Raw genomic sequence first — 12,342 nt, 5'->3', positions numbered from 1 at the left:
TAATTGCAGTGATGGAGATGGTCACCAGGATAGCAAGGACAACTGTCCAAATGTCATTAACAGCTCTCAGCTGGACTCTGATAAGGACGGCATTGGCGATGAGTGTGATGATGATGATGATAATGATGGTATCCCAGATCTCATTCCACCCGGTCCTGATAACTGCAGACTGGTGCCTAACCCAGGACAGGAGGATGACAACGGTAAATTTAACTTCATATACCATATATCTTCTATGATTTATTGGGAAGTAGCATATGAATGCAACAATTCTGTTGTGATTTTCATCTCTACCACCACAACTTCTTCTCACATGCTGTCAGACTGCTAAACAACAAAACCATTGCCTAACCTGCTAAATGGGTAAAACATTATTTATGTACAATATGTCACTGTTATTTATATAACTCTATGTGTAGCTCACTTTTTACATCTCTATCTGCACTATGAAAACTGCAAACTGTAAGTTTATGATATATATTGGTGGTGGGTAAGTTTTACACATGTGCTTTTTTATTTATTTATAGTACTGATTTTATATAACCTTGTATTTCTACTGAGTCTGTTCCTGTTGTTGTATTTGTTTTGTTTCTGCTGTAAAAAAAAGCTTTCACATTTTTTATTTTATTTTTAGTATCTTATTTTGACTTTTACTTTTACTATTTAAATTTTTTTAATTTTTATTAATTTAATCTATCTTCCTTCTGTAAACTGTCATTCTTATGGTATGAGCCTGAGTATCGAAATTTCATGCAGTGATACTCACATTTTCCTCTGTGTTAATCTGTATGGCAATAAAGTTTACTATGACTTTGAACTTTCTGTGCCACACATTCACATTGTAACAAATATAAGGGGTTGGGAAATATTTTAATTCGTGATTCTGATTTTGGGACTGTGACATCTTGGTACAACCATATATACATAAGGACATAACTGTACACCTGTCAGTGGAACAGAGGTCAGACAGTGTATTAAAGTAATAGGATAATGCAAAAGATGCATACTTTGGTTTACTGTTATCAAGAACAGGAAAAAAAAGGAGATAAAAGTGGGCAAACACCTCTCACATTATTCATTCAAAGCAAAGTCCTTCAGCAGAATGACTCAAAATCTAAATATCTTCCTAAAACAGCATCTGTGTCATTTCATATTACGTTTTCAAGTCTTCTTAGCGGATATAGCCAAGTACAATACATTTAGCAGAGCAGGTTTTCCTAGATACTGTTCTGCTAACAAGACATACCTCATATATTTTACCTAGCTTAGCAGAAGTCCATGTCTGGTAAATTATAATCCTAATTATCAAAACCTCACTTGAAAAAAGTTTTTAATGCCCCCCCCCCTCGCTGCATCATCATATTAATGTGTGCTACCCAAACCTTAACCCTGTACCTGCCCCTAATCCCAACCATGTACCTTACTATAGGAAAAAACTTTTTCTGTAACAGTACCACAACAAAAGACACTCAGACATATCACATACAGCAACACACATGCTCAGCACTAAACCCACCCCCCTTCCCTATCTCTTAACCTAAACCTAACCCACAAATACTCACACTCCCACCCCTAATGTCATAGCTTTTTTGGTATATATGACAGTTTCAGCATTAAAAACTCAAGTTGTTCTAATTTTACCCACAAGCATCTGATCTTTTTTGTTTCAAACATCTCCAGTACTTGAGAAAGGGCTCTTTTGAAGAATTTCCCAGCTATTTTACTCTTTCAACAAACTGGCAATTCAACAGAATGAAATTAACTTTTCTTTATCCCTACATATGGGTCTACTTCACATGATCGCACTTTTAAATGTTCGAATTTCATATGGCCAAGACCCTAAAATCGAACATTCAAAAGTTCAAACATGGTAAAAAAAATTAGAAAAAAAAATGAACTAAATGTTTCTAGCAGGGGCAAGTCCCCCTGCACCCCCCACATGGGGGACTGTGGCCATCACACCCCCCACTATTTAAATATACCAACTCCGAGATCATACTACATTGCAGAAAAGGGAAATCTTCCCATTCCACACTGTATGGAGATCCCCATTCAGACCATTCGAACTTTTAAAAGTTCAATCATCTGAAGGGGACCCCTATACATATATATATATATATATATATATATATATATATATATATATATATATATATATATTTTTTTTTTTAACATTTGTTAACAGGGATGGTCCGACTGGACAAGGTCCATTTACAACGGGAAGAAAAGCTCCATTTAATTAATACAGTGATTAGAGATATTTATACATACTATATAACAACAATCATAGAACTTTGTATCTGAGCATAAGAGAGCAGTGAAAAAAGAAAATCTTATCAACGAATTTTTAGCAGTAGACAATAATTTAGTAGTTCACAAATAACCAGACAGCGGTCAATACACAAACATTGCTATATGTAAAGAGAGTAAAATTTGTTACTTCCATGTTTCCTGAAGGCCTATGTAATTGGAAGTAATGGAGGGAGATGTAGGTAGAGTTTATTTGTCATTATGTGACACATGGACATAACCAGGAACTAATAAGATGAGTCTTAAGGGAATGTTTGAATTGTTTGGTGTTTGATGCAGAAGTAACTGAGGGAGGGAGATTGTTCTGTGAGAAAATAGAGCTTTACCTGCTGTGTCATTAGCTGTGGAGATAGAGAGGAGTGATTTGTTGGCAGAGTGGAGAGATCGATTTGGTATGTGGTTACTTATTAGTTCCTTAAGGGCTGGAGTTCTGTCAGGATATTTTAGGTTGCTATAAGCTATGACTAGATGGTGGTAGGTTAATAACTGTGGGAGTTCAAGCCACTTAAGTTGCATGAGAGGTATACAATGGTGTGTTCTAAAGAGGGAATTCTTTGCAAACTTGGCAGTGTTATAACATGACTCAAGTTTGTCAAGATCAGTTTTTCTAACATAGGTGAGAACAGGTGCTGCATACATTAGTGTGTAAAGAAGGTGGGTTTGGGCTAGGGTGACCTGAGCCTGATGTGATAGAAAGCGTTTTTGTCTGTATAGGGAGCACATTTTTTTTGTGTACCTTTTTAATAGTTTGGGAGATATGGATATCAAAATGGAGGTTGTTATCTATTTCAATGCCCAGCAGCTTAGTGTGAAGAGAGGGTGAGATGACAGTACCATTTCTGGACAGGATGGAGAAGGATAGTGGAGTGGTTTTTGATTTGTTTGGGGTAAATACAAGCAGTTTTGTTGGGATTTAATATAAGATGAATATTTGTAATCCACTTTTCCACTGAGCAAAAGGATTCTTGGGCAAGATGTTGTAGGGCTATAAGAGTTGGGGCAGAGCAGATCAGAGTGGAGTCATCTGCATACTATATGAGTGAGGCCTGTGGGGTAGAGGTATGTAAGTTATTAGTAAAGATAGCAAAGAGGAGTGGGCCGAGTATGGAACCTTGAGGTATGCCAATGGACGTTGGGAGTAAAGATGATAAGACTCCTTGCCACTGGACAGCTTGTTGACGGCCTGTTAGATAGTTTTTAAACCATGCAGCAGTGTTAGGGGCAAAGGATAAAGAGATGAGAGTATCTATTAGCATGGAGTGGGAAACCATATCAAATGCCTTAGAGAGGTCCAGGAATATAGCAGATACAAACCTGTTATTATTTCTATGTTGGTTATCCAGGTTTGTGAAAGAGAGAAGGGCAGAGATTGTGCTGTGGTGTGGGTGGAAACCATGTTGTGTAGAGGAAGTGTTACCTCCTCTAACCACATACACACACACGCACGCACACACACACACACACACACACACACACACACACACACACACACACACACACACACACACACACACTGGATTTGTTTTTATATTCCCCTTGTTTCCCTGGGATTGAAACTGCTGTGCTAACTGTATTTTTGTGGTTATCTGTCCTTGCTTTTTTTGGGTTTAGACCAGGCAGCAAGTGGGTGACATTTGTTGATTGTTTCTACTTTTGGACCTGGTGCTTAAGGTTGATCTTCCTGGTGAGAGGAGGTAACACTTCACATCTGCCTGCCTGAAGTGCCTGCTCTTTGTTTTGAGTTTTCGTTGCAGCTGATTGCCTGTTTTCTCCTTGATGATGATTAGCATTTTCCCTTTAGGAAGGTATTTACCTAGCATCTCTGCGTAGGTCAGTGCTCTATAGTGCTCAGCACTTGTACATTGAGTTTGAGTCATGCTTTGCTAACTGAATTTTGTTTAACTGTTCAAAATCCTTAAATACAGCAATACAATGACAACTTAGACTTTTATAACAACATATTTCTATAAATTTTAAAAAAGGTACAATATATACAGTGCATATCAAAACCATTTTCTAAAGAAGACTGAAGAGGTGGCACAAACAGAAAAATGACTGCAAAATTATTTTATAAAACAAAAAAAAAACAAAACAAAGATATAATAAAAATGTTCACAATAGCCATTAAGACCCCACAACAGCAGAATGGGGTATTCGGCTACATGAGTCCATTAAGTTCAACCAAGGACTAGGAAAAAGAGGACTTTGAGATGTTCTGTTTCTTTTCAATGGCAATCTCTTTGTTGATTATTACTTGTAGAAGAAAAGAAAATTAATTGAGGTCTGAAGCACTGGTCTTAATCCAATTCCCAGTGATGGTTTTCCTAACTACTGCTAAACTGGATTTTGTTTATTTGTTGCCCATTTTCCATCTGGTTTTGTACTGAGTTGTATTTTACTTATAAAACAATGACATTTTTTTTCATTCTATATTCTTGGACTTAATTTATGTGACTAGCTTTCTGCATTTCTCCTTTTTCTGAGGTCTGAGTTTAAACATTGCCTAACTAGAGGAAAGTTGAAGGCTCCTTCTACTTAATATTTGTGGCAGTCCACCATTTAACTAATCATTAATATGTAGGCAAAGAAATAAAAAACTAACCACCAAAGGATAAATGCTCCGAAGCCGGACACAAAATAGAAAATAAAATAGATAAGTAAATATGCTTAGGATCAATCCAACACGAAGCAAAATCTTCACCATAAAATAAAGTCTTCAGCATCAGTTGAATAGCATTCCAGTGATGAAAATGATTTGTTCCGAATAAAACAGGATATCTTTAATTCAGGTACATATAGAAAGTTAAGTAAGCGCTTTCACCAAAAGGCTTTCTCAAACCATTAGCAAACAAATAATAAAACCATTAGCTGTCTTATATATAAAACAGTTAATTGAATAATTAATCTCAATGACATCACTACTAAACTTAAAGTCATAAGCCAGATAAAACAGGCATATACTAAAACATATTAGATACAAAGAGATTGCCTTCTATATTAGGTCAAACTTTAAGATAGCATCCACATAAAATTCAAGTAAAACATATATACATAATTATATGGAAAGCATATGTGTAAAAAATATATATACAAAAGATATATAAAAATTATATGTACTGAATCTATTTAACTACTAATTTCCTGTTCTTCAAGACAGGCTTTAATGGAATTTTATCATTCAAGCCTGGACTAACATGTGCTTTAAATTTAATAATCCATTTGATTTCTAGTCTTTCTGCATAATTTCTGATATCTCCTCCCCTAGTGCTAGGATGATTCACCAGAAGAACCATGAATTGAAATGCATGCCCAATACCAGTTTCAAGGACATGTTTGGATTAATTATTCAATTAACTGTTTTACATATAAGACAGCTAATGGTTTTATTATTTGTTTGGTAATGGTTTGAGAAAGCCTTTTGGCGAAAGCGCTTACCTTTTTATATGTACCTGAATTAAAGATATCCTGTTTTATTTGGAACGAGTCATTTTCATCACTGAAATGCTATTCAACTGATGCTGAAGACTTTATTTTATGGTGAAGATTTTGCTTCATGTTGGGTTGCTCCTAAGCGTATTTACTAATCATTAATATGCGTTCACATAGTGGCCTCTGTTGGCATAAGACTGCAGTTTGTTCTGTCCTCTCCTGCTGCCAGTTGGTCACTTTAGCAACTCTGACGCACTGTAGCAACTGCTTCATGCTTACTAAAAATAATTTACCTTTAAGGATCCTTGGATACTTACTAGGCTATTGATCTGAGTTTAAGAAGCCTACCCTCACATCCCTATGAAAGGTTTTGGCCCTTAGATTTTTCATATGAATAACCCAGAGACTGATACTACTTTTGAGAGTTGTAAATAATTGATGTTAAGTTGTCAAACTCGCCTTCATTCTTGCTGGATGGGTTCGGAGCCGATCCTCGGCTCCGACTCGGCACTTGCTAAGCTCGAGAGCTAATTTTACCAGCTCGAGGCAACCCTATATCCCATGATGCAAGGTGTGACTACCCAGATCTCGTTTGCCGCTTCGCAAAGAGGTCTCCTTTTACCAGTTCAGGTAAAGTTTTGGTATATTTATACTAAAGTCCAGTCAATAAAATTTCCATTTTCCTTATTTCCTTTTCTTAAGAGTTAGTGTTAACTAATACCTACCTATCTTGCCCTATATTCCCTTTCTCCTTTGTATAGGGATAGTTTTTCCTCCCTTCAGGCCTTAAGCCTCCCTTCCATTATTTTTCTGTCAGGAAGTGTGAGTGTGTTAATCAGTTTTCTCCCTTTTTATTAGATAACTGTGTGACTGGTGTGTGTCTGTGTTTTGTGTTGTGTTTGGCATACCATGTCAAAAGAAGTAAAGGTCTCAGGCTTCAAGAGGTGTGACTCGTGCTGTCAGAAGATGTCTCTGACAGACGGTCACACTTCTTGTGTGTACTGCCTGGGGCCTCTACACCTGCAGGACTCCTGTGCTATTTGTCACTCCTTCAGCCAGAGAGTCCTGCAGGAACATAGGAACAAACTGATCCTACGTGGCGTGTTGAAGCCGGAGAGCTCCCCGACCAAGACTGGGTCGGGCAAGCCCTCTAAGCCACCTAAAGCCCCGGCTGTGACTTCTAAGCCTTCGGCGGTGGCTCCAACTCCTTCGGAGTCGAGATCGGCTCCAGCTGGAGCCGATCTTTCTATCTCTGAGATGGTGGTATCGGTGCCGGCTGGCTCCGATACACTTGCACCGATGTCGAAGTCGGCTCCGGCCGGAGCCAACGTATCTTTGACTAAGGCTAGTGCCGATAAGCTGTCGGCTCCAGCTGGAACTGAAGGGTCTTCGGCTCCGATGGCTCCTTCCAAGAAGAGATCTCGGTCCCCTTCCCTGGAGTCGATTCACTCGGCTCCGGGATCTCCTCTGCTTTCGGAGCAGAGCCATCACAGCCAATCTTCAAGGTCTTCCAGGCTGTCAGACCATGACTTGGAGAGGGTGGTAAGTAGACTGCTGAAGTCACAGGCACTGGCCCAGATGCTCCATAGCCCGTCTCAGCAGATGACCGCTATCCCTCATCCCCCTGAAATTCCTCCTCTGACTCTCCTTCGGAGTTCGGAGCCAGAGCTTTTCGGAACGTTGACCGTGGGTGCGCCGGAGCCGACACCTCCCCTGTCAGCTCCGTCGTCTTTGACTCCGATTTCCTCCATGAGACCTTCCTTGGAGGGATCCGGTCATCGGGTCTCCCTTGTCGGCTCCGAGGGGGCGAGTGGCATCGGACCCTTGTCCGGCCCCGCTCTTCCTCTTGGAGCTTCGGCATTGGTGAGCTCGGCACCGACATCAGCCTCAGAGCCTTCTCTTTTGGTGGGACCGGGGATTCCTGTTTCTTCGGAGCGGGAGTCTTCTGGCCTCCCTGGAAGGGGAGCCTTTGAGGTGATGAGGAGTGTTCTAGCCCCAGTGCTGAGTCAACGGTCAATTCCATTAGCTCCTCCCTCTTCGGTGCCTGTCGATGTCTCTTCCCATTCTCTTGCTCCCGGACCCAGAGATCCATCGCCCCAGGTTTCCCCATTGGGAAGAACTTCCTCTTCCGAGGTTTCTCCTGGTCCTTCGGGAGAGCCCCCACGTAAGAGGACGTGCAAGAGGAAGCACACAGACTCCCCCGAGTCTACAACATCAGATACCGACTTAGATGAGTCGGAGGGTTCCCCACGGTCCCCCTCTGAGGATGTCTCCTTTTCAGACATCCTGGAACTCCTTAAGCAGAGGGGGAACTGGCCTTTCATTAACCCCTCCGAGGATGAGTCGGTATACCTGGAGGCTTTTGGATCTCGACCCTCCACCTCCTGGGTGTCTCCGCCTTTCGACCCGCTCATGGACGTGGTGGCTCGAAAGGCATGGGCGGCCCCGGATTCTGTGGAACCAGTCCCCAGGAGGCCTTCTAAATTCATCACGGCCCCCGCAGACAAGCAGTTTCTCACCAAGGGTGTCCCTGTTGATGCCATGGTGGTGGCGGCTGCCACCAAGAAGGAACTTGCCGATCCTTCTGTACCATTCCATCCTCCTAACAAGGACTCTAGGACCATGGATAGGTACGGTAAGCGGATTTTTTCTTTAGTGACCTTCGCCATGCGCTCGCTGAACTATCTCTGTCACTTTACCCGGCTTCAGAGAGATATTCTCAGGGAACTAGGTGAGGTAGTTCAGGATCCGTCAGCTGCTGGGGCTCAAGAAAAGATTGCCTCACAGCTCGGAATCCTAAATTCTATAACTAACTCCTCCATGTGGCTCATTTCTTATGCAGCTGATGGGGCAAGTAGAGCCGCAGGCACAGGAGTGGCACTTAGGCGTCAGTCCTGGATGCGGCTTTGTAATTTTGCAGACCCCTTTAAGGCATCCTTCACTAATACTCCCTTCGATGGTTCAGCTTTGTTCGGACCTCAGGTGAAGGACACATTGACCAGGTGTGAGCAAGACGGCAAGACTCTTTCTGCCATAGGAGTCCATTTCTCCACCCCTTCAAGACCCTATCCTAAAGGTCAGAAGGGAGGGAAAATGTGGTTCCGTAAATCTCAGGGAGTCACGCCGGATGCACGTGGTCAGTTTACCCCCAGAGGCAGAGGGGGTAATAGCAATAGACGCCACCCTAGGGGCAGAGGGAGTCCGCAGAATCAGGGTAGCAGAGAGCCTCTCTCTGAAACCCTTCCAGCACCCCTGAGGTGTTGCCCGACTGTCCACCCTTGGAGGCAGTAGGGGGAAGATTGTCGCTGTACCCAACAGCCTGGTGTTCCCTTTCTCAAGACAAATGGGTACAGTCAATCATATCCGAGGGTTACAATATCCCTTTCGTGAGATATCCTGTTCCTCATCAATCCCTCCCGGATGTTTCACCTGGTCTAAGGGAGTTGGCAAAGCTGGAGGTATCAAAGCTCCTAGCAAAAAGAGCCATCCAACTAGTGCCAGCAGACCAAGTAGGATCCGGAATCTACTCAAGATTCTTTTTGGTTCCCAGAAAGACGGGAGATTGGAGACCAATTTTAGACCTCAGCAAACTAAACAAGTTTGTCAAAAAGGCAAGGTTCCAGATGGTCACGTTTCAGTCCATTCTACCCTTTTTGGGCAAGGACAACTGGATGTGCTCAATAGACCTTCAGGATGCGTACTATCACATAAAAATTCACAGGCACTCCAGAAGGTTTCTCCGCTTTTGGCTGGGGACCAGTCATTTTCAATTCAGAGCCCTGCCCTTTGGTCTCACTACAGCCCCCAGAGTGTTTACCAAATGTATGGCAGCGGTCACGGCTCACCTGAGACGTCATGGATTCCAGGTGTTTCCGTATCTAGACGACTGGCTCCTCTCTGCCACCACCAGGCATCAACTTTGCAAGGCCAGAGACTACACTCTTCACACCTGCAACCAGTTGGGGATTTCTATAAACTTCTAAAAATCTTCCTTGCCTCCTTATTAATCTGTTACCTTTATAGGCACAGAATTAGACACTGTCGGGATGTCAGCAAGACTCACAAACTAAAGAATTCTGGACATCCAAAAGTATGTTCGCATCATACTACTCAGCAAAAAGATCAGGGCCAGGTTTGTCCTGAAGGTGCTAGGTCTTATGGCTGTGGCCATCGTACTGCTTCCTTTAGCTCACTTCCACATGCGTCTTCTGCAGTGGATGTTGTTCACCCAGTGGTCCTTCCAGCAGCTTCCCATGCGCCATGAGATCTTCGTGATGCAATCATGCAAGAGACACCTAACCTGGAGGATGTCTTCTCCGCAACTCCATCAGGGTCGACTGTTTGTTCCCCCAGTTCCGGTTGCCACAGTTACTTCGGATGCCTCTCTGATCGGGTGGGGGGGGTATTATCAGGGCAGGATGGTCCATGGGACTTGGCAACCCATAGAATACCATCTGCACATAAATGTCCTAGAGATGAGAGCAGTGCTGTTAACGTTGCAAGTCCTCAGCGACTTTCTTCCTTTAGGGACTATTGCAGTTCAGACGGACAACATGTCTGTAGTCTGGTATATCAACAAACAGGGCGGGACCAGGTCCTATCCACTGTGTCGAGAAGCTCTCAGACTTTGGCAATGGGCAATCTCCTCTCATCGGTTTCTGATAGCAACGCATATCCCCGGGAAATCCAACCTCTTAGCGGACAGACTGAGCAGAGCTATTCTCATGCCACATGAGTGGTCTCTCAAACAATCAGTAGTGGACGAGATTTTTCAGAAGTGGGGCATCCCTTGCTGAGACCTTTTTGCTACACACCAAAACAGCAAATGCCCAGACTTCTTCTCCCTCTTTCCACGACCAGGCCATCCCCCCAGAGATGCTCTAACCCAGGATTGGCCCCGGGGACTTCTTTATGCCTTTCCTCCATTCCCGCTGATACCTCAAGTGATTCAGAAAGCTACCGTCTTGAGAGCCAAGTTGAATCTCATTGCCCCTTACTGGCCTCAACAGATTTGGTTTCTGTCCCTACATCATCAGCCTTGGCATCTGGATCCAATTCCAGATCTTCTGACCCACCATTCGGGTCATCTGCACCAGGCCATTCATTCTCTCAACCTCACTGCTTGGTTGCTCCACTTCCTTCCTTAACCAGGCTCCCTATGATTTCTAATCCCGTGCGAGATATCATAGTAGCTTCTCTAAAGTCATCTACCAGAAAAATTTATGCTAGCAAATGGCAGCGTTTTTCCTTCTGGGCAAAGTCCAGGGACATAGATCCTTTTACTGCTCCAGTGCAGTCAGTCTTGGACTTCCTAGCTGAGATTTTTCAGTCGGGCTCTTCTTCCTCTACAGTTAAGGTCCAGCTGGCAGCGATCTCAAATTTTCATGTTGGCTTAGTGGATCAAAACATAGTCTCACAAGCTTTGCAAAGCCTTTCTTAGAGGGATCTTTCTGCTGAAACCCTCAATCAAAGATCCCCCTCCGCAATGGGACCTGAATTTAATGCTGGCATCCTTGATTCTGCCCCCCTTTGAACCGGCTGCTACATGCTCATTAAAATTTCTTTCCTGGAAGACAATTTTTCTGGTTGCTGTTACTTCATCCAGGAGGGTGTCTGAACTTCATGCTCTCTGTGTCCGTCCCCCATACTTGGTTTTCCACAAAGATAGAGTATCTTTAAGAACTAATCCATCTTTCTTGCCCAAGGTTGCTTCCCAGACGAATGTTAACCAATCTATTGAATTGCCAGTTTTTTTCCCTAATTATTCTGACAGAGCGGAAAAGAAACTTCACTGTTTGGATGTCCATTGTCAACTCAGATATTACTTGGATAGAACTAAACAGTTCAGAAAATCTGATCAACTGTTTCTTTCTTATGCAGAAAACAGGAAAGGTCTTCCGGTCTCCAAGGTGACCTTATCCAGATGGCTGTCTTCTACCATTTCTCATGTTTATCTCCTTAGGGGCAAGCAACTGCCCTTGAAACCAAACGCACATTCTACCAGACGCCTATCCACTTCTACAGCATTTCAGGATAGGCTACCTATTGACACCATTTGTGTGGCAGCCACTTGGGCCACTCCTCATACCTTTGTCTCTCATTACAAATTGGACTTGGCCTCCAGAGACAGGGCTAGGTTTGGTTCCACAGTTCTCAAGAGTCTGTTCCATTGAGCCACCCAGGATAGAGGTGCTAGGGATGCGGTCCCATCCAGCAAGAATGAAGGCGAGTTTGACAACTTAACATTAAGAAGTTATGTACCTACCATAACGTTCCATGTTAGTTGTCTTCTCTCGCCTTCTTTCTTGCGTCCCTCCCTCCTTCCCCCTAGCCTGGACAGACCTTGACGTTGTACTCTTCTCTGGGTACTATCCATTCTTTCTATGGGCTCCAGTAGGAAGTGTCACTTGTATCTAGTGGTTACTTTGCTTTGTTTCTTTCCACATTTAGTTCCTCTTCTTCCTTTTTGGGGAATAAGTTTACTGGCAGGGTTTTTCTATAGCTACCAAACGAGATCTGGGTAGTCACGCCTTGCATCATGGGATATAGGGTTGCCTCGAGCTGGTAAAATTAGCTCTCAAGCTTAGCAAGTGCCGAGTTGGA

The 12,342-nt window shown here is 43.0% G+C and overlaps 1 protein-coding gene across 4 annotated transcripts in view; it reads left to right on the top strand.

Moving 5' to 3' along the window:
• The window catches only part of THBS4 (thrombospondin 4), a 972,706-nt gene that overhangs the window by 755,423 nt on the left and 204,941 nt on the right, over positions 1-12,342 (top strand). For all 4 annotated transcript variants that reach the window (XM_044063723.1, XM_044063722.1, XM_044063724.1 and 1 more), the window contains one exon: positions 10-203. In XM_044063723.1, the coding sequence (XP_043919658.1) occupies positions 10-203 (194 nt within the window). The remainder of the gene's footprint in view (positions 1-9; positions 204-12,342) is intronic.

This window comes from Protopterus annectens, chromosome 2.part2 (genome assembly GCF_019279795.1).
Source record: "Protopterus annectens isolate FY-2018-M chromosome 2.part2, PAN1.0, whole genome shotgun sequence".
In the NCBI taxonomy this organism is placed as follows: domain Eukaryota; kingdom Metazoa; phylum Chordata; order Ceratodontiformes; family Protopteridae; genus Protopterus; species Protopterus annectens.
The sequence above is the reverse complement of the archived record's forward strand: the minus strand, read 5'-3'. Positions and strand labels throughout refer to the sequence as shown.